The sequence below is a fragment of the Ipomoea nil genome, unplaced genomic scaffold (assembly GCF_001879475.1).
Source record: "Ipomoea nil cultivar Tokyo-kokei standard unplaced genomic scaffold, Asagao_1.1 scaffold1977, whole genome shotgun sequence".
NCBI classification, from domain to species: domain Eukaryota; kingdom Viridiplantae; phylum Streptophyta; class Magnoliopsida; order Solanales; family Convolvulaceae; genus Ipomoea; species Ipomoea nil.
Window position 1 is genome coordinate 1291779 of NW_017618405.1, and position 27500 is coordinate 1319278.

At 36.2% G+C, this 27500-nt stretch overlaps 1 protein-coding gene and 1 long non-coding RNA gene across 5 annotated transcripts in view; one reads left to right on the plus strand and one right to left on the minus strand.

Annotated features, from left to right (window-relative positions):
- On the plus strand, window positions 1-18399 carry LOC109147159. The gene is made up of 3 exons (XR_002048565.1): window positions 1-12; window positions 17656-17882; window positions 18119-18399. It is a non-coding gene; the product is annotated as an uncharacterized LOC109147159 (long non-coding RNA).
- The window catches only part of LOC109147156, an 18086-nt gene continuing 6417 nt past the window's right edge, over window positions 15832-27500 (minus strand). The window contains exons 2-7 of one of the 4 annotated variants that reach the window (XM_019294798.1): window positions 27404-27469; window positions 27056-27208; window positions 26158-26243; window positions 25953-26061; window positions 25714-25755; window positions 16051-16152 (exon numbers count right to left, since the gene is read on the minus strand). In XM_019294798.1, the coding sequence (XP_019150343.1) occupies window positions 25753-25755; window positions 25953-26061; window positions 26158-26243; window positions 27056-27208; window positions 27404-27469 (417 nt within the window). In that variant the 3' untranslated portion in view covers window positions 16051-16152; window positions 25714-25752. The other 3 variants (XM_019294795.1, XM_019294796.1, XM_019294797.1) reach the window with 3 other exon arrangements.

The window sequence follows — 27500 nt, forward strand, 5'->3', positions numbered from 1 at the left end:
GAAGTTGAAAAAGTCACCAAAGCCTTGAAAAAAATGACCACAAGCATTATGGAGTTTGGTGAGGTCATGGCAGGGGTTGGGGCAAACACCTCTGTCATTGATATCATAAAGAATGTATTCAGCAACTTATCCACCAATGCAAACCTCACGCCAAGCCCGAATCCAACCCTACCAGAGAGCCTGCTACGTGATGATGATATATACAACCAGCCAAGTTTCTTGGATGCAGTTGCTGAACTTGAAGCGGCATTCATGGCTACATTGAAGAACATGTCAACTACTGACATACCTGCACCCACATTTCATCTGCTAACGCCAACTGGCCCTGATGCTACTACACCAAACATACCTGAAAAAGCAACAAAAAATGCAACTCCACCCGAAACAACACCACCTCCACACGCACCAACATCAGAACCACAATCAGCATTTGCACCAACATCAGCAGCACCCAACACACCACCACCACAAGCAATGGAAGAAAATACAACACCAATGACCCCAATTGCAACATTCTTGGAGAAGTAGGTTGATGACATAGCTGATGGGTCAACACAATTACTACCAGCCCCGGAACAACAAACTCCAGACCAAATTGAGTTTGATAGGTAAAACTCACTTAACAGTATCATTATGTGTATTTAATCTAGTAATTATGTACATTTATGGTTCAGTTTAATATCTCATCAATCATGAACCAATTGTGGTTATGTATATTGCTTTCATATTTTATGTGTATTCTGCTATAATATTATGTACATTTTTAGTCTTATTAATTATTTAATCATGTTATTATGCCTATTGCTAAAAAGTTAAAACATGTTAATAATTACTTTTCTGTCTCTACAAAGCATCATGGCTGAGTCTGAAGATGAGGTTGAAGATGTCAATGTCCTGAAAAGGCCACAGCGAAAATTCAAGAAGCTCCCTCTAGCCTGTCGATCCCCGTATTGGACAAGCAACATTTCAAAGCTCAAAAATGTTTCAGCCAGGGAAAAACTGATCTCGGACTATGCGTTCCTGCCACCAAATGAAGAGGAATACCCTTCTTTGTATGTATTTCTTCTATAACTTGTTATAATAAATGTTTTCAGTTGCTATACCTCATCATAGATAACCGCTATTTCTATACTCAAAATTATGTGTATCCTGGTTATACATTATGTGTATTACTTCATAACATTATGTATATTATACATTTACATTATGGGGCAACAATAGATTACTTTACATTATGAACTTTAATTCCATACCTGTGCATTATTTTAAGATTTCAAAACGTAATATCAACTTGTTTTGTTTATTTCCAGTGAAATGCTGTTTTCTGCCCATGATCTGTTTACAACAAGAGAGGACTTTGCAACATTGGCAAGTGGGCAACTAGCTACCAATATTATTATGCAGATTTGGGCACATAGATTGACCATGATTGATATGAAAAGAGCAATTGATCAACCAAAGAGGATCTTCTTCTCAGAGGCTGCTTACGTAAGTACACGTCTTGAACTAAGCATTTTTTTTTAAACAATGTACTATATGACACCCAACCTCTTCTTTACAGATGACGCTTGAAAAGGTTGAAATAAAAACTAGGAATATGAATGTTGGTGACTTCTGTACAAATATTGACTACCAGTTGAGGGAGACTGCTATTGATATAACTGATGCAAGTCTTGTAAGTAAAAAAACAAAAAAAAAAAAAAACAAAAACAAAAACAAAAACTATATACCTAAGTATATGAATTCTAATATTATTGAATTTACTTATGTATTTGACACAATTTGTTAAATCCCTTTTAATTATTCATTTCAGGTTTTCTTTACACTCTTGAGGCACAATCACTACTACTTAATGTGTTTTAACATCCCCAAATCAAAACATCAGATCATTGACAACAAACTATTGCCTGAAGGAATACCAAGTAAAAACAGATATGAGAACTGCACAGCCAAATTGGTAAGATATACTAATGCTCATATTTAATATCTATAGCCTATAGTTTAATATCTACATTACTCAAATTAATTAAACACTACAATTACTATATTCTGCAGAAAACAGCTTTCTACAAATACCTCCAAACAAAGAAAAACTCCCTTGCTAGGAAAGTCAAGAATATTGAAGTGAAGTGCATTCAAATGCCATGGCAGGATGAAGAGAACACGACAGATTGTGGCGTGTATTGCATGCGCCACATGGAGACTTACAAAGGGACTGAAGTAAACAAGTGGGACACTGGTTTCACAGGGGTGGGGGGGGGGGGGATAAGGATGTAAGTAATAATCAACTTTGTTCTACATTACACATGTTATCTCTTGTTTCTTCTTATTTTAACATCTATCTTCTTTTTTTTTATTGTAGGCTACTTTCATTACGTCACTTAGAGCCAAATATGCAGCAAACATACTCATGTGGAAAAACAATGAATACATGGAAACAGTCAGGCAGTCGGCAAGGGACATTTACAAGAAATAGAAATTAAACTATTAACAAAATCTGTAAAAAAAAAAAAAAACAAAAAAAAAAAAAAAAAAAACAATTCTGCTAATCCAAGCTCATATTTACTTGTATTTTGGTTCAATTTTTGGAAGTTTCAGTTGATTGACTATTAGCAGAAATTTGTATAAAACCGTTTTGGTAATCCAAGCTCATGTTGACTCGTATTTTATATTATTCCAATATAGTTTTGTGCATAATCAATGCAAAGGATATACAAACTATAAACTATTAAAAAAATGTACATAATCATATAAAGTAATACATATAAACTATATAATGAGTACACATAAACGTTTCAAACAATACACATACTAATAAAAAAGGTCTGATAAATATCTTTGTTTCTGCTAAGTTATGCAATCCAACACCCTACTGAATATAATCCATTCAAAGAATACACATAAGACCAAGCATATCATTTCCCTATACTAATAACTGCAAATCTAAAAAAAAAATGTACATAAATATATAAAAGTAATGAACACAAATAAAAATGTGCATAATCATATGAAGTAATACACATACATCATATAATGAATACACATAAACTTTTAAAACAGTGCACATACTAAAAAAAAAAAAAAAGTCTGAGAATATCTTTGTTTCTGCTAATTTATACAATCCAACATCCTACTGAATATAATCCATGCAAAGAATACACATAGGACCAATCATATCATTTCCCTATACTGATAACTGCAAATCTAAAAAAAATGTACATAAATATATAAACGTAATGAACACAAATAAAAATGTACATAATCATATGAAGTAATACACATAAACTATATAATGGATACACATAAACTTTTAAAACAGCACACATCATAATAAAGGTCTATTTTTATTACTGCTGAGTTATATGATTCAACATCCTTCTGTACACGATACATATAACTACGATGATTAACACTAACATATGCTTTGATTATCTTCCATACTTGACATTGTTCTAACATGACAAAAATTAGAACCTCCGGAACTTGGATGCACAAGATATCCATCACCAGCAATATTTGAAATATCATTCTCAACTTGAGACTGAACAGCAGATTTTATTTTGGAAGCAACCATATGTGCAAGATGCTTCCGTCCCCTTACTTTGTTATATTTCTTTGAAATAACATTGCTCACCCTCCTATTTCGCAGCCCTTTCATCCGCCTAGTTGATGGTTCATTTATAACACCAGTTGACGATCCTATGTCACATTCTTCAAATAAACTACCACCACATTCAGCTTCAAGTCTTCTCTTTGCATCTGCAATTGCTTCTTCACAAATCTTCCGTCCTTCGATAATTTCCTTACTGTAAACAGCAAGCCTTTGAAATTTCCTAATGATTTCTAATAACCAAACAGAAGATGCAACATTAACACTATCAACTCTAGACATTATATCAAAATTATCATCTTCAACGACTTTTTTAGTCCACCTCTTCAAAATATATTTCTCAGGAACTTCAGAAACACAATGCACATTTAGAATGCGTAAATAATGACAACACAAAATCCCCAATTCAGTGAACAACTTGCAACTACATCCAATGTCCATTTGTCTATTGTTAAAAATCACTTCATGCCTAATAATATCAACATCAGGCCTCCAAACATGATACTTGTACACACCATCTTTCAACATCACACACTCTTGATAGCATGATCCACCTTTCAAAAATTGTTCTTCAAACAAATAGTATATCTGAATTGTATAAATTTCCCTAGCATGCAACATAATCTTAACATTATCCATCACCATTGTAGGTACACCTTGTGAACATCGAACATCTTCCCCATTCTCTCTACTTCTCCACTCTGATATAACCCCAACAAATGAGCTATAAAAATCACATAGTCCAGAAGTCTTAGACAACCTTCTAGAAATAGAGTGGTTTGTGGTCTCACTCCTTTGAGAAGATAAAATCCCACCCGAAAAATAATCTTTATTAAATGCAGGACACCATTTTTCTCTACACCCATAAAGCTTTTCAATCCAATTATTATTGTGACATTTATATGTTGTAACCATCCTGAAATAACATGCCATATATATATATATATATATATATATATATATTAAAGTAAACCTACAAACATATCAGGATATTAGATACAGAACCTACTAATATACATAATCTTATACATGAATACACATAAACTATCAAAGTAATACACATAAACTTGATCCAAAAAATTAATTCTGTATTTTATAATATATAATCTAAAAATAGTCATTCTATGATAAGCCAATATAAACTAATAATATAAAAAATAATAATAATAATAACGAAGCATAAACCAGACACATACCTTGTCCAGTAAAATTCAAACTCTGCATCTGTATCCGTATACTTCAGCAAACAATTGAATATATCTAAGAAATCTTTTTGATTTCTTAACCCTTTAATGTGCTTCTTTGAGTTCTCACCAATATGCCATATACATAGACGATGTCGTGAACTTGGAAAAACTTGAACAATTGCAGCAGCCATAGCATCACATTGATCAGTCATTATACTTTGTGGACTTTTGTAATCCATAGATCTCAAAAATGAGTTAAACAACCATACAAATGACTCAGTCTTCTCATTCATCAAAAAACCGCATCCAAACATGACATTCATGCAATGGTGATTCATGCCAACAAAAGGTCCACAAATCATGTCATATTTGTTAGTACGATATGTTGTATCGTGAACTAACAAGTCCCCAAACAATTCATAATCTCTCCTCATTCGTCCATCCCTCCAAAAAAAACTACACAACCTTGACTCCAGATCCACCTCAAAATCAAAGTAAAAATCCATTTCACTTGACTGCCTCTGTTTGAATATTTCAATCAATGTGTTGGAATCAGTCCCATCCAATTTGTTCAATGCATCGGTACATAAAGAGTTATATGCATCCTTACTTGTAAAACCAACAAGTGGTGATCCCCCTGATTGTGTTTTAAGGAATCTTACACCATCTGCAACAGACACACCACTGCTCTTCAAATCAGTAAGATAAGAAATATGATTCCTAGACACCATCCTATGTGACCTTAGAAGGTAACTCTTGCTTGGTGGAACCAATTCGTGATTATGCAACTTCTCATGCTTCGAAGCAATCCACATCCCATTCTCATGTAAATCGAATTGGACAAATACACCGCAACCTGTACGGCCATCAATTTTAGAATAACACCCTTTTCCTGTAATCCTTTTAAATCCATCCTTAGAACAATGAAACATCTTCGTCTTCATTGTTTTTGTAGCAGAAGTATATCTTTGCTTACCCCTCCTCACACTAAAACCTACTTTAAAAGCATAGTCATTATACATGTCATATGCTTCATCAACCGAACACACTGACAACCCTACCAAATCCTGATCAGCTGCAAACCACATACAGTTTAAGTACCCCTACTATTAATGTACATAATCCATAACTATAATACACATAAACACATAGCACAATATACATAATCATAAATATATAAAATATATTTTCAGTCCATCTTACTATGACATTCAATCCTAAAATCTACACAATTGCATAAAAAACGCACAAATCAAACCATATAATGCACATAAAACATCCCTAAATTAACGCCTTCTAGTCAGACCATACTCACATCCAATACAAACACAATCAAAAACACAAATCATATACCAATTCTCATATAATTCAACGAATCAGTATCCCATGCGAATTCAATAATATTCATCACACAGCGAAAAAATACAAAATAATCTGAAAAATCAAATATAAAAACCTGGATTAACATTCTTTGTATCTGCCACTCCAACCGGATCAGTTCATTGCTCTGTCTCCACCACATGCTGCTGCACAATCGATTCATCCATGTCTTACATCTAATAATTGTGAAATATAGAGCAAATCGCAAAGATCAGCTCGATTAAGATGGTCGTCCCTACAGTGTTGTTTTCTAATCCAACAAATCCAACAAACATGTTCGAAACCATCACTTTAGAAACCCTCGCTTACTTCCCTCTTCTTAAAACTTAACGGCGGTAACGGAACAATAAAAAAAAAAAAGTCGTTACTTACCAATGTCATACGGCGCCGTATTGAAGCTGGGCGCACATAGAGTCATACGTCGGGGTGTATGGTATAAATTGCCGTATTTATACACCAAAACAAAATATAACAATATATTCCAAACACACGTGTATGCCGGCCTTAATATTAAAGAGAGATATACAGTACCGCTATTCATGTTATCACCATATATCCCATGAAAAGGTAACATTGCAGAAGCTGGGTGATTTTATAAGAAAACGAGACAATCAAAAGTAGAACAGTAAATAAGAAGATGGGTTAATGCTCTTTAGAGATAGTTGCATTTCTTTTTATTTATCCACCAACACTGAGACATTAGGATAAGTATCCTAAATATCTACAACGTGGTCGAGTTTATTCATCTACTCCCAGCATGGCCATGAATCTTCTTGTGTCACAAAGATATGGTAGTATCAAAGCATTCCTACCATTGATGGCTCCCTTGAGCTCGTCGGCAGTAAAGATCCCTGTACAAACTCCCACAGGAAGAGCCCCTCCAAACTCGCTTGTTTCAATGTCACTTAACTGCCAAACATGTATAGTTCAAAAAGTTGAAAGCAAACAATCAATTCAATAACTAGAGAAATCACAAATGCACGTTAAAGTAATTGAATGATGCGGAGTATATTTTGTCTCAACTAAAAGTTTAAACTCATAGTTGGAATGCATGCTCAACAAAAGTAATGGCTTCTCAATTCCTTGACTGAAAGGCTCTGTTATTTGCGAAAACGTGTATATTGAATTATAATTACAATCTCTAATTCCTTTTGCACGTATGGTATCCCATTTTATCTGATTGTGATTCCTTCGATTTACTTGTGACATTGCATGACGATAGCCAATAGGTGTTCAATTGTGCTAATTTATGATGCATATTTTGGATAAGAATTGCTTTATTGTTGTTTAAATTGATCAATTATGTGATTAATTGTGTAGAATGGAGCAAATTGGGAACATATCAAGGTTTGAAGGCAAAAAGAGTTAAATCAAGGGCATTTTGGACTCAAAATGGACAAAATAGGATAGAAGCCAGATGAGGAGCCTGTCACCAAGGGTTTCACGCTCGTGATGCATGGCGTGAGAAAAACTTCAAAACGTGTTCTCTGCTATCACACACGTGAGGAGCTTTGTGAGACCAACTTCTGCTATCACGTTTGGTGTCACGCTCGTGAGAGGGGACTTCAAAGAGTGAATCATAGCCTTCACGAGGTCTGTCACACTCGTGAGAGTCCCCCGCGCCTAATCCGAGAAGTATAAATAGGAAAAGTTAGTTTCATTGATGGAGAGAGTTTTTACAATCTAGGATATTTTTACTTTTTCATCAAGTTAGAGAATTAGACATTCAGCATTCCTAGCTAAACAATTTGTAATTGCATTTTGATTTCAATTTTCCTTACAAGTTCTAGTTAGATTCAATTGCGATTTCTATTCCTGAAGAAGCATGTGTTGATGTAGATAGAAGATTCATTTCCTTTTCCAGCTGCAAGGTTTACTTCCAATTAGTTACATAAGTTAATTCCAATATCAGTCTTTCAATTCATTGCAATTTATTATTTGTTTGCTTTGCTACTTTGATTTATTAACTATAGTTGATATGAAATTCTTGTTCTTGAATCTATGCTAGTTTACATCATGATCATGTGTGAGTAATCTCTTAGGAAGGGGATAGGGATGAGGGGGATTAAGTCCATGTAAATGTGACATTGAATTGGTTCAATAGGAATGATAAGACTTGACTTGATGATGTTAACTAATGTGATTGGCTTTCGATTGGGATGTAATTACCTAATCTAGACCCGAGAGGTTAATTAATCATACTCCACCTTTGAGAAAAGGGGAGTATGGGATGTCAAGAACACAAGTTGTTTATGAATTGCCTCTTAGGCAGTCATGAGCCATGAGAATGTGTCCTAAGGAGATGGAATTGTTGAGAAAGATGTAGAAGGATTTGTTGTATTACTTCCATGTTTCAATAGAGAGAAAACAGACAAATATATACAAATTTAAAGGACACAATCCTACTATACAACTCTACACAACTAACAGACATATTCCTACAGACACAACTTTTGTGTTTCAAAGCTCCTCTTCAAGCTAGAGCATGTATATCATATGCACCAAGCTTGTTACAAATATATTCAATCCTATGATTTCTTAAAGCTTTAGTAAATATATCAGTTAATTGATTATTTGAGCCTACAAAAGTAGTAATATCTCCAGATGCAACTTTCCCTCGAACTAAATGGCAATCAATTTCAATGTGTTTCGTTCTTTCATGAAAAACTGAATTTGACGCAATATGCAAAGCTGCTTGGTTATCACAAATGAGCTTCATGGATTCTTTTGTACAAATCTTCAGTTCAATAAGGAAGTTTTCCAACCAAATAAGTTCACATGTCCTAAGGGCCATGGATCGATATTCGGCATCTGCACTTGATCGAGCAACAACATTTTGCTTTTTACTTTTCCAAGAGATTAAGTTGCCACCAAGAAAGAATGAAAGATACAATATTCAGATGTTGATTTTCTATCTCATGCACCTGCCCAATCTACATCTGTATACCCAATAATTTCAAGATTTCCATGGTCTTTGTATAACAATCCAGTGCCTGGCGATTTCTTAATGTATCGTAAAATCCAAACGGCAACTTTCCAATTACTTTCACGTGGAGATGCCAAGAATTGACTAAAAACACTTACCGCAAAAGAGATATCAGGTCGAGTTACAGTTAAATAAATTAATTTCCCGACCAGTCGTCTATATTTCCATGGATCTTGGATAAGCCCCCCTGATCTGGTAGGAGTTTGACATTTGAATCCATAGGAGTGTCAAGAAGTTTGCAATTCATCATACATGTTTCGTCTAGTATATCCAATGCATACTTTCTTTATGATATGCAAATTCCTTGCTTGGATTGTGCTACTTCAATTCCCAAAAAGTATTTTAATTTCCCGAGATCTTTTGTTTCAAAATGTTGGAATAGATGTTGTTTCAACAATTGTATTCCTTCAACATCTTCTCTATCATCAACATATACGACAAGATAAATGTTTTTACCATGTTGATGTCTATAAAAGACGGAATAATCAACTTTGCTTCGATTTAAACCAAAATTTTGTACTACTATGCTGAACCTTCCAAACCAAGCACGAGGAGATTATTGTAGGCCATAGAGAGAACGCTTGAGCTTACAAACCAAGTCACTCCCCCCCTGAACAACAAACCCAGGAGGTTGCTCCATGTAGACTTCTTCCTCTAAATCTCCATGAAGAAAGACATTTTTAATATCTAATTGATGCAAGGGTCAATGATGAATAACAGCCATAGAGAGAAAGATTCTGACTGAAGCAATTTTAGCTACTGATGAAAATGTGTCAGTATAGTCAATCCCAAAAACTTGTGTATATTCCTTAGCTACCAGTCGAGCTTTAACTCTATCAACCTGTCTATTGGAAATAACGCATTATATGAAGGTGAGAGACGATCATAAGAAATAAATTTGTATATGAGAAAGGGATTTCTTGATGACCTGTTACCTACACGACTTGCGATATGAGAGCTTGTTGCTGGAACCGAGTCCGAGGGCAAAGATAGCTCGAGAGATGAATCAATTGGGTTTTCATCGATTTGAACTGTCGTGGGTGGTCGAGGGCGGCGATGATAAGTATAAGGAAAGTGAGTGATATATTACGAACAACACTGCCGGAAGCGTCTCTAAGTTTTAACATACTACAATTTTGTAGATCTTACACATTCAATTTGGGTATTGCTTCTCTTGGTACAAATTATTGCCCTGCCAATCCAAACATGGGCAAATTTATGTTATTTTCAGGATCAATTGACACTACTAAATATTAGTTTCTTATATACAAATTGACCTATCAAAATATATAAAATTAGGGTTATATTTGGACGTGACTTACCGTTTTACATATTATATATATATATATATATATATATATATATATATATATATATATATATATATATATATATATATATATATATATATATATATATATATATATATATATATATGAGAAAATATCATTTTTAGTCCCTTGATTATAATACATGTATCAGATTTAGTCCTTGGCTATTAAGTTTTCAATTTTGGTGCACGACTATTCAATTTGTAGCACATTTGATCCTTGACTATTACCATTTTCAAATTAGGTGCATGACTATTCAACTTGTATCATAATTGGTCCTGCCGTTAAATTTTCTGATCAAAATTTCGACTAAGTTACCCGTGACCGGCTAATTTATTTAATTTTTATTTTAATAATTTTTAAATTAAAAAAATTATAAATAAAGATAAAATAAAATGCCCCCCACCCTCCTCCTTCGTCTCCGGCAGAGACGAAGGAGGAGGGGTGATGTGGCTGTCGTTTTTTGTTTTATTTTTTTAATTTTTTAATTTTTAAGGTTTTTAATTTAAAAATTATCAAAATAATTTTAAAATAAAATTTAAATAAATTAGTCCGTCACCGGTGAATTCGCTGTATGATACAAGTTGAATAGTCATGCACCTAATTTGAAAATGTTAATAGTCAATGACCAAATGTGATATAAATTGAATAGTCATGCACTAAAATTGAAAATTTAAATAGTCAAGGACTAAAACTGATACATGTATTATCGTCAAGACGACTAAAAATGATATTTTCTTTATATATTATTAAGATTTGTGTAATATTGTAAAATAGTGTACTATAATTCCTAATAGAATATATTGTTTCATACTTTTCTATTGGTACTACAATTCTACATTAAAATTCCTATTCTAATATTATAAAATAGTGTAATACAATTCCTTTTAAGGGATATATTGTTTCCTACTTTCCTATATGTACTACAATTCTACATTAAAATTCCTAATCATAATACAATACAACAATATTTAAATTCATATTTCAATTCAACAATATTATATATTTCTTTTCTCGTTAAAAATTATATTATCCATTATTAGTTTTGTAATTCTCCGTTAAATTTATTAAATTTCAAAATCCCATTAAAACTCAACTGCCTGGCTGAATAATTGTTTGAAAATAATTGATATGTATTTAAAAAGAATAATTGTCTGAAAATAAAAATTGCACGAAAATTACGCCGATTCAAAAAGGACGTGAATATTAATAATTAGCTAAAAATTAAAAAATGATCCCAAATTAATCAAAATGAAAAAGTAAATCGCCAGATCGCCCAAACAATACTATATGTAAATTGGAAAAGAAATATGTTATTAATATTTGACTGGAAATATTAATAAAAAAAAAGGAATTTGCTATTAATAATTAACTAATCGATATATATTAAATAAAAATAATTGACTGAGAATATAAATGGCACGGAAATTAGGTCAATTGAAAAAATAAATAAATATTAATAATTGACTAAAAAATAAACAAGATCCCCATATTAACTATTTCAAAAAGGAAACGGATTAACTATAGTATAGGTAAATAGGGAAAAAGGTATCTGTTATTAATAATTTTCTAGAAATATATATATAAATATGTTATTAGTAATTAACTAATTCATACATATTAAAAAAATAATTGGTTGAGAATAAAGATGGCATGGGAATTAGGTCAATTGGAAAAAAAATGAATATTAATACTTAATTTCAAATTAAAAATGATCTCAAATGGACTCAAATGAAAAATAAAAAATAAATAAAATAAAATAAAATAAAATAAAGGAAATGGCAAGACCGCTTACACAATAGTATATATAAATTGGAAAAGAAATCTGTTATTAATATTTGACTGAGAATATTAAAAAAGAATATGTTATTAATAATTAACTAATTGATATGTATTAAAAAAATAATTGAGTGAGAATATATATAATTCAGTGAGAATATTAAAAAAGAATATATTTTTTTTCTTTTTTGATCTATGAAGATTTGGTGTTATCAAATTCGGATAAGAAACAGTTCGCTCTAGTGGAGTTAGAGAAGTTGCTATCTCTGGGGGAAGAGCTTGAAGGAATTTCCAGAAATACCAATTCGAAACGAAAGCAGCATGGGTTTAATTTGATGGAAAACATGTTGATAGCTGAAGAGTTGGTGTATGACAAGGAATCGTTGAAGACAGAGCAGGAAGGTAACACAATTGAAGGACGAAAAAAAAGAATGTCTACGACTCTGTGATGAATGATATTGATTCTAATGGAGATGGATTGTTCTTTGTGCACGGTTATGGTGGAACATGCAAGACGTTAGTGTGGAGAACGTTATCTTCAAAGATAAGGAGGCACGGTGATATTGTTCTCAACGTTGGTTTAAGTGAAATAGCATCTTTGCTCTTGCTAGGAGACAGGATGGCGCATTCCGGATTTGCTATACCATTCTCTTTGAACGAAGATTCCACGTGCAATATATCGTGACCTTGCTAAGCTTATAATAAGGAGCAAATTGATAATATGGGACGAAGCAGCGATAACGCACAAACATTGTTTTGAGGCTTTAGATAAAACCATGAGGGATCTTTGAGGTTCGCCATACCGGGTAGTGATAAAAAGGCATTTGGTGGAAATATTGTAATTTTGGGCGGCGATTTTAGACAGATTATTCCCGTTATTCGAAATCAACTAGACTAATAGTTGTCGCAATCAGTACATGTACAACATGAATACTGCAGAAGGTCAAACATAATTAAGTTGTGACTCTTTGTGTAAGGCCGAATTAGATGGTGAAAATCTATCGGAAGTACACACTCTTGAATTCGTAAATAGTTTGAGATTTTCTAGGCTTCCTAATCATTCATTGACATTAAAGGTTGGTGCACATGTTATGTTATTGGAGAATATAGACCACTCTATTGGTCTTTGCAATGATACGTGCTTCTTTAATTTGTCACAAGATTGTCCGAACACATTGTCGAAGCAAAGAATAGTTAATGGAACTAATGAAGGAACCAAATTTCTTATCCCCTGAATGTCTCACTCCTTCTGATACAAGATTGCTCTTCACAATACCCGTTGATCATCGCATATGCCATGACTATCAACAAAAGCCAGGGACAACCAGTAACTCACATTGGGTTATTGCTAAAAAACCGGTCTTTAATTACTGTCAATTGTACATAACTTTTTCCCGAGTCACCCATCCTGATGGCCTGAAGGTGTTAGCTCTAGACAAAGATGAACAAGATTCGGTTGCTACTACCAATGTCGTCTACAAAGATGCCTTCAATAATGTGTAATTTCAACCAGTGATATTATGTTTTCTTTTTATGCGAAGATGACAAAATTGATACATATCTACACAGAAAATATATCTTCCACACAAATAAATTAGGATAACAAATGATTTCTATAATTGAGTTGCTAGACAACGAGCAAATTTGTCTAATTAATACAAATCCTAAACACTGATATATAATTCTCTAAAGTTTCAGCACCAGATTCGTACATATACACATTAGCTATTAATTGGATAATTATTTGTTCAAATTCAAGCAATGATAATATCATAAAATACAATTGATTGAACTCAATTCTTCAATTGCATTATATAATATTCAATGTTATAATTTATATAATTGTATATCGATCCAAATATTCTTAAAATATTATAACAAATCCATTCCGTGCATCGCACGGGTGGAAATACTAGTTTTTATTAGAAAGAAAGATTTTTTAGAAATTGGGCGGGAAGTTAAAGTTCAGGATTTTGTTTTTATATATAGTATAGATAGATTATAATGGGAATTGTATTAAACTATTTTATAATATTAGAATATGAATTTTAACATAGAGTTATAGTTCGAATAGGAAAGTATAAAACAATATATTTTATTAGAAAGAGAGATTTTTTAGGAATTGGGCGGGAAGTCAAAGTTCAGGATTTTGTTTTTATATATAGTTTATAATAGGAACTGTATTACACTATCTTATAATATTAGAATAGAAATTTTAACCTATAATTATATACGAATAGGAACATAGAAAACAATATATTTTTATTTGAAAGAAAGATTTTTTAGAAATTGTGCGAGAAGTTAAAGTTCAGGATTTTGTTTTTATATATAGTATAGATAGATTATAATAGGAATTGTATTACACTATTTTATAATATTAGAATATGAATTTTAACCAAGAATTATAGTACAAATAGGAAAGTAGAAAACAATATATTTTATTAGAAAGAGAGATTTTTTAGGAATTGGGCAAAAAATTAAAGTTTAGGATTTTATTTTTATATATAGTATAGATTTGAATTCAATTTGCCTTGTATTTATAAAGGTAATCTAAGATTACTTTAAAAAAATGGGGGTAATCACATTACCTTGAAACATTACCGCTACATCACTTTTCAGGTAATATAACATTACCTGGTAATCACATAACTTGAACCAAACAAGGTAATATAACATTACAAGACCTAGATTACCTAGGTAATCTAAGATGACCCGAACCAAACGCCCCCTCAAGGTAATCTAAGATTTGCCTAAAAAATGGGGGTAATCACATACCGCCACGTCAGCTTTTAGGTAATATAACATTACCTGGTAATCCCATAACTTGAACCAAACAAGGTAATATAACATTACCAGACCCAAATTACCTAGGTAATCTAAGATAACCCGCCTAATTGTCTTCGACCCTTCAACTATGAATTGGGTTCAACTTTAGCCATTTGACAAATACATTAACATTCGAACTGTCTTGTTCTAATATATATGGAGCAAATTTAGTCATTTGAGTGCAAGCCATACTTCGTATTAGCCGCTAACCAATTTACCCACATGATGTAACCAATCTGAATTACCTCACAATCCTCGAGCAAATGACTAAAATTAGACCAACTAATGGTTCAAAAGATAGCAATATTCAAAAAAAAAAAAAAATTTGGTTCGAAAAATGGACAATGTTCTTAAAAAATTTGAGCAGAATAAACTAAGATTCCATTCAAGAACCAACCTCAAAACTAATCATCACAACCAAACACAAAACAAATAATCATTTCAACCAGCTTGGTTGGTGTGAGTGATCATACACTCTCATTCTTTAAGAGGGGTAGGAGTTTGAACCTCCTCTCGTATGCAAAAATCAATCTGGTTAGTACTTTACCCCTTAATTGGGCCGGGCCGGTACGAATGAGGATTAGTCTTAGTACGGTAAAGGCTTAAAAGCGCCTCCTACAGTTAAGGCATGCTCAAGACACCTCATGGTTTAAGGGGTATTTCTACACCAAAACAAAATAACAATATATTCCAAACACACGTGTATGCCGGCCTTAATAACATAAGCTGGGTGATTTTATAAGAAAATGAGACAATCAAAAGTAGAACAGTAAATAAGAGGATGGGTTAATGCTCTTTAGAGATAGTTGCATTTCTTTTTATTTATCCACCAACACTGAGACATTAGGATAAGTATCTTAAATATCTACAACGTGGTCGAGTTTATTCATCTACTCCCAGCATGGCCATGAATCTTCTTGTGTCACAAAGATCTGGTAGTATCAAAGCATTCCCACCATTGCTGGCTCCCTTGAGCTCGTCGGCAGTAAAGATCCCTGTACAAACTCCCACAGGAAGAGCCCCTCCAAACTCGCCTGCTTCAATGTCACTTAACTGCCAAACATGTATAGTTCATAAAGTTGAAAGCAAACAATCAATGTAATAACTAGAGAAATCACAAATGCACGTTAAAGTAATTGAATGATGCGGAATATATTTTGTCTCAACTAAAAGTTTAAACTCATAGTTGGAATGCATGCTCAACAAAAGTGTTATAGAATATTCTGTGATATTGAGAATCCTATATATTAGGAAATCTAGAAATTAGAGTTTGAGGTATATGGAACCTTCCATACCAGTTTTCCTCTAACCCTACATTTATAGAGAGCTGAAATCCTCCCTAAAGGTGAGTGAGACAGAGAGAGAGAGAGAGCTGCTCCAGAGGTATTACATTCTAAACCTAATAACATGGTATCGGAGCCCCTTCAATAAATTTTTTTCCGGCGGTCTCATGTCATCACCGCCGACTCAGAAAGGTCCGACGGCGTCCGGCGACCACATCTGCAGCGTTTCCCGGTGCTCTGCTCTGCGCGTGGGCCTCACGCGCCGGCGCGTGCGGCTTCTCCGGTGACCGGAAACTTCTCCGGTCAGGTCCTCCAGGGTCGCCTAAGTCCTGCCGTCTCAGTTCCGGACTTAGTTTGGACCATTGCCACTTCGGTTATAAGGTTAGGTTGTTTCGTACCCCTTCGGGGCTCACTTTTCGGCATAATTTCTGATCTGTTTGGGCTCATGTTTTGGTGGGTATGGCTGATAATAAATCTGTTGTTGTCACTGATATTGTTCCTGTGACTTCTAAGATCACGGACTGTAAGCTTAATGACTCTAATTACTTGGAATGGACTCAAGTCATTCATCTTTATCTCACTAGTTTGGATAAGACAGATCACCTAACAACATCTTTGGCTAACCAAGAGCCTACTTGGGTGCGGGATGATGCATGTTTATTTCTGCAGATTCGTAATTCTATTGATGAGAGTATTGTTGGCTTCATTAGTCATTGTGGTTCTGTTAAGGAATTGGTGGCGTATTTGGATTATTTGTACTCTGGGAAAGGGAATATTACTCGTATTTATGATGTTTGCAAGTCTTTTTATCGTGCTGAGAAACGGGATTTATCTCTTATGACATACTTTATGGAATTTAAGAAAACGTATGAGGCACTTAATAAGCTTATGCCTTTCACTACTGACATTAAAACACAGCAACAACAACGTGAACAACTGGCTGTTATGAGTTTTTTGGCAGGTCTCCCTTCTGAGTTTGATATAGCTAGGTCTGCCATTCTGAGTACCTCAGACGTCCCTATCTAGCTGTTGTATTCCCACGTTTGATTCGTTCGGAGCAATTGCAACCGAGTCTTTCCGGAGTAACCATCCCACCACCAAGCAGTGCTCTCGTTGGCCGCCATCCTCGCAATGGGAACTCCCAGGGACAATCATCCAATCCGCCTCATAGTGGGACTAATAGAAATTCTCAAGGGTACAGTTCCGGTGGTATTGTATGTCATTATTGCCATAAGCCTGGGCACATAAAAAGGGATTGTAGGAAGTGGTTGAGGGAGCGGGGAAATTCCGCTGCTAATGTTGCATATACACCTGAGGCATCTTCCAAAACGGTCATGGTCTCTGCGGATGAGTTTGCCAAGTTCTCTCAGTACCAAGAATCCCTTAAACATTCATCCTCTTCGGTCACTGCTATTGCTGACTCAGGTAATACAACCACATGCCTTCTCTCATCCTCATCCAAATGGGTTATAGATTCGGGTGCTACAGATCATATGACAGGTAACTCTAGTCTTTTTTCCACGCTCTCTTCCCATCCACATAGTTCCCCGGTCACCTTAGCGGATGGATCCTCCTCTCGTGTACTTGGGTCTGGATCCATTACGTCAATCCCCACGCTTCCTTTGTCATCTGTCTTGCACCTACCTAATTTTTCGTTCAATTTAATTTCAGTCAGCCAGCTTACTCGTGTTTTGAATTGCTCTGTTACGTTTTTCCCTGATCATTGTGTGTTTCAGGATCTTATGACGAAGAGGGTTATTGGTAAGGGGCGCGAGTCTGGAGGTCTCTACGTTCTTGACACAGCGAGGCCGGAGTCTGTTGCGTGTTCTAGTGCTGTCACTCCAGTTGAAGCACATTGTCGTTTGGGGCATCCTTCCCTTCCCTTGTTGAAGAAATTGTGTCCGCGATTTTCTAGTTTGTCTTTTTTACATTGTGAGTCGTGTGAGTTTTCTAAGCACCATCGTGTGCATTTGAGTCCTAGAGTTCACAAATGAGCGTCTGCCCCTTTTGAGTTAGTACATTCTGATGTTTGGGGTCCATGTTCTGTGACATCTAAACTCGGTTATAAGTATTTTGTTACTTTTGTTGTTGATTTTTCCCGCATGACATAGTTATATCTACTGCAGTCTCGTTCTCAATTGTTTGATGTGTTTTGTGGGTTCTGTTCTGAAATTGAAATTCAATTTGGTATTCCTGTCAAAATTTTACGTAGTGACAATGCTAGAGAATATTTTTTACATCCTTTTGCCTCTTATATGCGTGGGAAAGGTATGATACATCAGTCCTCTTGTGTTGACACACCTTCCAAAAACGGCGTGGCTGAGCGAAAAAAATCGGCATCTGCTTGAAACTGCGAGGGCCTTGATGTTTCAGAGGGGGGTTCCCAAGCAGTTCTAGGCTGATGCTGTTTCCACAGCCTGTTTCTTGATCAATCGTATGCCCTCTGCGGTTTTGGATGGGAAAACACCTTGTCATACTCTGTATCCTTCGAAACCTTTGTTTCATATTGACCCACGAATATTTGGTTGCGTGTGTTTTGTTCGAGATGTCCGCCCCAATGTCTCCAAGTTAGATCCAAAGTCCTTGAAGTGTGTATTTCTTGGTTATTCTCGTGTGCAAAAGAGGAGTTATACTCTGTATCCTTCGAAACCTTTGTTTCATATTGACCCACGAATATTTGGTTGCGTGTGTTTTTGTTCGAGATGTCCGCCCCAATGTCTCCAAGTTAGATCCAAAGTCCTTGAAGTGTGTATTTCTTGGTTATTCTCGTGTGCAAAAGGGTTACAAATGTTACTCTCCTGAGCTTGGTAAGTACCTTGTTTCCATTGATGTCACCTTTCATGAGGATGTTCCTTTCTTTCCTGCATCTCCTGATGTTATTCATGAGGGGGAGGGAGATGATATCTTGATGTATACGGTCACGTCCTCTGCTCCTATCTCTGTTCCTACTCCTCCTGTCTTACAGGTGTATTCTGGTAGACCTCGGCCTGCTGCACCCGTTCCGGCATCGCCTCCTGCTTCCCTTCCGGATCCAGTACCAGCTCAATGCCCTGAAACCACCGCTGTGTCATTTGATCCAGTCTTGGATGATGATCTTCCGATTGCTCAACGGAAAGGTAAACGTAGTTGTACTTATCCTATTTCCTCTTTTGCGACATATGATCGGCTGTCATCTGCCTCGTGTTCTTTTATTGCTTCCTTTGATTCTATTCTAATCCCTGATGAATGAAGAGCAGCTATTTCATCAACCATAGCTTGACGCCAACCAGGGTGGGAAAGGGTTTCTTTAACATATTCAGGAGCAGAGACAGAAGATAAACATTTGATAAAAGCATTATATGAAGGTGAGAGACGATCATAAGAAATAAAGTTTTATATGGGAAAGGGATTTCTTGATGACCTGTTACCTACACGACTTGCGATAGGAGAGCTTGTTGCTGGAACCGGGTCTGAAGACAAAGATAGCTCGAGAGATGAATCAGTTGGGTTTTCATCGATTTGAACTGTCGTGGGTGGTCGAGGACGGCGATGATAAGTATAAGGAAAGGGAGTGATATATTGTTTTGTAAATGAGGTGTTATAGGTGAGGGATTAGGACACCTAGGTGATGATGGAGCTTGAGGTAAATGTACCATGGTCCCTCATTGAAAAGTAGGGATATGAAGAACATCAGGAAAGGGAGAGATGGAGGCTAGTGAAGTGGACAAAAAGAAAGGTGTTGATCCAAAATAGTAACATCAGAAGATACATAAAAACAACGCTTATCAGGGGAATAACACCTAAAACCTTTTTGTAACTTCATGCATTTTAAGGATTTTGGTGAAAATTTATCACGTCCTGAGGTAGTGTCCCGGACAAAACAGGTGCACCCAAAAATTTTAAAAAAAGAAGAGTATGAAGGGGCTGATCGAGAAATAAAATATCATAAGGTATCTAACCATGTAAAACATATGAAGGCATACGATTTATTAAATAACAGGAATGAAGGATAGCATCTGCTCAGAACTCTGGAGGAACTTTATAGTGGAGAATCATAGTGCGGGCTGTTTCAACGAGACTCTGGTTTTTACGTTCAGATACCCCATTTTATTGTTGAGTGTCGGGACAAAATGACTCATGGAAGATGCCTGCTGAATCAAGAAAGTTGCATAATGGAGTCGTAAAATATTCTCCAGCATTATCACTTCGTAAAGTTTTAATAGACACTCCAAACTGATATTTTATTTCATTGACAAATTTGCGAAGAACATTAAGTACTTCAAAATGGTTTCGCATTAAAAAGACTCATGTACAACAAGAAAAATCATCAATGAAGGTAACAAAATATTTAAAACCAAGAATTGAATTATAACGAAAAAGTCCCCAAACATCAGTATGAATTAAGGAAAAAGGGGAAGCAGCTCTTTTATTAACACGATTAAGAAAAGATGTTATAGAATGTTTGCCAAGCTAACAGGCTTCACACTCTAGGGTAGATAAGTGAGACAAACTAAGGACAAGTAGCCGTAATTTATTAAGGCTGGGATGTCCTAATCGGTTATGAGCAAGGGAAGGAGGAATGGTAACAGTGCAAACTGTAGGAGGATTTGAGATAGATAATCGATAAAGTCCTTCTGATTCATACCCTGAGCTAATCATCTTCCCCGAACAACAGTCCTGCATAATGACAAAAAAAAAAAAAAAAAAAAAAAAAAAAAAAAAAAAAAAAAAGGTGACCGTACATGATGGACAGAAATTAAATTGAAAGGACAGTTAGGTATATAAAGAATTGAAGAGAGAGGCAAAGTAAGAAGGGGGAAGCCTTTTCAATTGCAGTAGACGTACTCTTGGAACCCATTATCGAAAACAATATATGAAAGGGACTTAGACTTGGTGAAATGAGAAAATAAAGATGAGTTACCAGAGATATGCTCAGAGGCACCTGAATCGATAACCCATGGTCCGCTCAGACTAGGTTGTGATACAAGAGCAGTATGAGTTTCGTCAGTGTAGGCTGCCGAAGTTACACCAGAAGCTTTGGGATTGGCTTTAAATTGAACAAACTCTTCATACTCAGTAGCGAAAATAGTTTGAGAATTCGGTTCTCCGGGTTGAGTTTGAGCAACACTTGCTTGGGTACATATCGGTTTCCCATGAAGTTTCCAACACTGATCCCGTGTGTGTCCAGTTCTATTACAATAATCACAAACTCTAGTGTTTTTCTGTCAACCACGATCTTTAGATCGTCCACGACCTCCTTGTGTGACTAGAGCAAATTGTTCGTAGTGGATGTGTGAGTAACTGGAATGGAGGTCACTTGCAAGAGACGTTTGAACAACTCGGTGGTCCCCGAGACAGTGTTGCTTCCAAGAACTTGATTCTAGATGCTTTCAAATTCTGGACCTAGTTTGGTTAAGAGAAGTATTACAAAGAATTTCTCTCGTTGGGTAAGTTGCTCTGCGGACGTACCACCAATAGGCATGAGTGTACCAAACTCAGCCGATCAAACTTTGGGCTTTGCCAAGAAAAGTTTCCATATCAATACCATCTTTCTTCAAGTTAACTAAATTGTCAACAACATTGTAGAATTGAGAGACAACATTAGTGTACAGAGATTTAGCTTGATTCCACACCTCGACACATGTCTTAAAGGGCCGGAATAGGGGCAACAATTATGGGGAAGAGACTGCCAAAGGAGACTACAAAGTTGAGCATCTAACCTTTGCCAAACTGCCTTTTCTTTCTCCGGTATCATATCCACCCTTTTGTAAGTGGTCAACAACACCTTGGCCCATAAACATTAACTCTACAGCATCCGACCAAGAGTGGTAATTTCGAGAACCACATAATTTTTCAGAAGTGATCACCGGGCTTCCAGACAAATTAGGCACATAAATAGAGCTAAAAAAAAAAAAGTAGGTGAATTACTAGCAGGAGAAATACCTGAAGAATTTTCGTCAGAAGACATCGCGACCAAAAAGAAATTTGATGGCACAGACGAAGTCGCGGAGGGCCGACGAGCAGGAATGGAAAGTTTCGCCGGAAAAAGCAGCCGGAGACGGCCTCACACGCCGGCGCATGGTGTCGGAGCGCCGGCGATGTGGTGGCACGTGGAGGGTGTTTCGACAACCGGAAAAGATGGGTCAGGATCGCCGGAGACTGGAGAAGAGGGTTGTAGTACTGTTTTGACAAAAGAACTCACCTAAGGGAAGTAATCTGAGAAACTAGTTTCGAATGAACAGTACTGGATACTGTTCACCGGGAAAAAAAATCAAATTTTGACTTCTAATACCATGTTGAGAAAGATGTAGAAGGATTTGTTGTTGTTGAAACCCTCGGTCCTTTTAGAAATAGGCCCATTAGGTTAATAGCATATTCTTATTTAAATATTAGATGTTTGTACAGTTATTTTGAGTTGAATAGAATGAATCTTTCTACTATTCAACATGGTATCAGAGCCTAAACCCTAAAATAAAATACCCATTCTTTTCCGCCGCCACAACCACTGGAGAAGCCACTGCCGCGACTGTTCTTTTTGTTCCGACCCTTGCCTAGTGATTTTTCTCCCAAACCAACTCCACAGGTGTAATCGGAATCGTCGCGAGCCTGAGGCTAAAATCCAGTCACCGTTTGCCGCCACGCGCCACCGCCGTCGCCGAGATCTGGGTTCGCTTTCCGATCAGATTTCCCTACTCCGACCTCTGATCGCGACGTCGTTGCCACCGTTGGATTCGTCTCGAGGAAACGCTTCAGACTGTGTTTTCCATTTCCTCATCTCTGCCGGTCAACTCGCCGGTCAACGGTCAACCATCCTTTGAGGCAGTTTTTCCCTTTCCTTTTGAATAATATTATGGCTTCATCTCTCGCCGGTACCTCTTCTCTGTTGTGTCTTTCTCAAGCTAGTAACACAAATACTTGGATTCTAGACACAGGTGCCTCATACCATATTTCTGGTAATCTATCCCTTATGACTAATGTCATAAAGTCTAAGGCGTTGCCCATGGTTACCTTAGCTAATGGTAATCAAACACCAATTGTCGGTGTTGGTCAAGCTCATCCTATGCCATCTTTTCCCTTAAAGTCAGTTTTATATGTTCCTAATAGTCCTTTAAACCTTGTCTCTGTGAGTAAAATCACTTGTACCCTTAATTGTTCTGTAACCTTTTGTGCGAATTCGGTTGTTGTGCAGGACCGTAGTACGGGGAAGGTGATTGGCACTGGGATTGAGTCATAAGGCCTCTATTACCTCCGTGGTGGTGATCTTGCTGCCTGTGCTTCTACATATTCTCACCTGCTTCTCCATAGCCGTTTGGGCCACCCTAGTCTTTCCAAACCCGAGGTAGAAGAGGGAAAAGATCAACCGAAGGATACACAATGGAATATGGGGTTTCATTGTTTAGGACTGAGGATGACATGCGATTTATCAAGTGACAGGGGGAGCCATTACTTGACTGAGAACGATATAGGAGATTAATTGAAAAATTGAATTACCTCACAATTACACGACCAGATATCTCTTTTGCAGTTAGTGTGTTGAGTCAGTTTCTTGAGAATCCTTGTGATACTCATTGGGATTTATACCAATTGGATATCAAGAATGCTTTTCTACATGGCGATCTTCAAGAGGAGGTTTATATGGAGCAACCACCTGGGTTTGTTGCTCAGGCGGGAGCCTGGTCTAGTATGTAAACTTCGTCGTTCCTTATATGGTTTGAAGCAATCTCTACGGGGTTGGTTTGGAAGATTTAGCTCTGTGGTATGTGAGTTTGGTATGACTAGAAGTGAAGTTGGTCATTCCGTTTTCTATCATCATTCTAATGGGAAATGCATATACCTTGTAGTATATGTGGATGACATTATTATTACAGGGAGTGATCAAGAGGGCATATCTTAGTTGAAAGAGTATCTTTTCAGTTGATTTCAGACTAAGGATTTGGGTAAGCTGAAATACTTTCTTGGAATTGAAGTGGCCCAGTCTAGTAGTGGTATTGTCATTTCTCAAAGAAAGTATGTATTGGATATTTTAGAAGAAACTGGCATGTCGGATTGTAGACCGGTGGATAATCCAATGGATCCGAATGTTAAACTCTTACCAGGACAGGGGGAGCCATTACATGACCGAGAATGATATAAGAGATTAATTGGAAAATTGAATTACCTCACAATCACACGACCAGATATCTCTTTTGCAGTTAGTTTGTTGAGTCAGTTTCTTGAGAATCCTTGTGATACTCATTGGGATGCTGCTGTTCAGGTTCTAAGGTATATCAAGAGAGCACCAGGACAAGGTTTACTATATGAAGATAGAGGACATGCTCAGGTTATTGGGTATTCTGATGCAGATTGGGTTGGTTGTCCGTTTGACCGGCGCTCTACTTCGGGTTATTGTGTACTCATTGGTGGTAATCTCATATCTTGAAAAAGTAAGAAGCAAGATGTTGTTGCCAAGTCCAGTGCTGAAGCTGAATACCAAGCCATGGCCCTTGCCACGTGTGAGCTTATGTGGCTGAAGCACTTACTACAAGAGTTGCAATGTGGCAAGGTTGCTCAAATGACATTGATATGTGACAACCAAGCAGCTCTACACATCGCCTCAAATCCAGTTTATCATGAGAGAACCGAACACATTGAGGTTGATTGTCACTTCATTAGAGAGAAGAGTGTGTCAAGGTGTATCAAAACAAGCTTTGTCAACTCTGCAGATCAATTGGCTGATATTTTGACGAAACCCCTTAGAGCTCCTAGGGTTGAGTATATTTGTAATAAGCTTGGAGCATATGATTTATACTCTCCAGCTTGAGGGGGAGTGTTGAAACCCTAGGTCCTTTTAGAAATAGGCCCATTAGGTTAATAGCATATTCCTATTTAAATAGTATATGTTTGTACAGTTCTTTTGAGTTGAATACAATGAATCTTTCTACTATTCAACAATTGTATTACTTCCATGTCTCAATGGAGAGACAACAGACAAATATATACAGATTTAAAGGACACAATCCTACAGACACAACTCTACACAACTAACAGACATATTTCTACAGACACAATTTTTGTGTTTCAACAGGAATGACGTTGAGAAAGGCTTCCTCCCGTTTAACTCTCATTCTTGTTCCCAGGTCGGTCACATCGCTTGAGCTTAGTCTAAATTCCTATCCTTCTTCGCCTTTTCTATCATTTGCTATTCGTTTAGTTGTTGCTTCTATTAGTCTACTTCTATCTTGCACAACCAATATTTCTTAGGATTAGATTTCTATAGAGGTTTTAGTACTTTGTGTTTGAAAGAAACATAAGCATACATCTATTGTCAATTCTCTATCTATTGTCAATCCTCAAGAGAATGACAATTACTCACCCTCTCTAAAAGACTCTTCATCACATGACTCATCTTCCTTTACTACATGGAAGGAATAGTGATTCACATAGAAGAATGAATCAGAGTAACTACGATTAAATATGAAATCCCATCTCAATTCCAGCATACCAAATGAAAATAGGGTAATAACATAGAGTCAGACAATCTAGTGCAGAAAAATCAATATGAGAAGGCGAAGGCATTCATAGAAAAATACAAACAAGTAGAATTTGACTTACTGTATCTCCAACATGCACCCGTAAGTCCAAATTCCCGGGAAATAAGTTTTCAGCCCTCTCTGCTGCTATTCTCACGAGATGTCCACGCTCCATATGATCACTCCCAAATCTGATGTGTAAGTATAGAACAATATAACAAAACAACTAGACAATCTGAAAGATCAGTAAAAGGCAGCCCAGCTAGAGTGCCTAAGTTTCAAAATACCCTCCAAAGTTAGGAACTGTGAAGTATTTCTTGATGCCTAAGGCCTCCATCTTCATCCACGCAATTTCTTCCAAGTTTCCAGTCACCTAGAGCACGGAAATGGCAAATGTTAAGGAATACATATTTACTGTTGGATGGAGGTCGGTGAAGGGCCAAGTACAGCACCAAATGGCTAAGGGGATTGTTGGGCAGAGGCCTGAAGGGCCAAGTCCAGCGCCCTGCCTCTCAAAAATGTTGCGGTATATAAGGAAATAAAGTTGCATTTTCGCTACGAGCTATAGCTACATAGTAGTAAGTATTTGATCCTAACATTTACATATAGCAAATTTCAAGACAGATATCTGTTTTGAAATAAAATAAACTATGTTCATTCATTGATCTGTTTTGAAAAAAATAAACTATGCTCATTCATTTATTGTTCTGCAGCAAGGTCACTTATTGCAGTTAAAAACTGCAAGGCCATCTCTACTCCTCTTATAACGTTATCTGTTTAGTGCCATCTATATTCAACTTTAAGGTTTTCCTTTATTTATTTGCGAGTTTTGAACCTCTTCAAGCAACCTCATTACACAAAAGGCACTACAAAAGTTTATGCACCAATAGTATAGTAGTGCGGAAGACCTGTTTGAGATCTATAGTTTTGGATTTTAACTGAGTTGCAATTCCACACAACATTGAATAAATGTGCAAAAATCTATTTCTAAACGCAAACCTAGAGTCAAAGGCATACTGTTGACACAGGGAAACACAAATCTAAAGTGTTGTTCCGACAACAAAAAGTTCTTTTCCAACAACCGAAAGGAAATCATTACTGAAAACACATGCAAGAAAAAGCAATATGCCAAAAAAAAAAAAAAAAAAATCAGGTCACAAATAGTATAGGTTCCAGAATACTCACCAGCCCAATTATAACATTTTTCTGTGATGATAGACGTTGAAGGAGAGTTTCAACTCCGGGGAGCACTTCGAGACCCTTTCCGATATCCTCAGCATGGCTCTTTACATAATCTACCATGCTTGATTTAAGAATCGGCAATTTCCCATTTGCCAACTGGTCATTAGATTACCAAAAACAATTGAAAACAGAAACCACACTGCAAGATTCGAGTGAAATTGAAATATGAACAAAAACAGTGTTCAATAATAATCAAAGAATTACCACTATATTTTCCCAGATGAACATCAATGAATTTCAAAAAAAAAAAGAGAACATAAACTCCCTGCAACTGCAAGAAAAGCTACCAACCTCATAAGGAATGCCATAGTGAACAAGGGTCTTCACAATAATTGCCGGGTCTGTTTGACCATGATACTACTCCAATAAAGAAGAAAAAATCACTGTC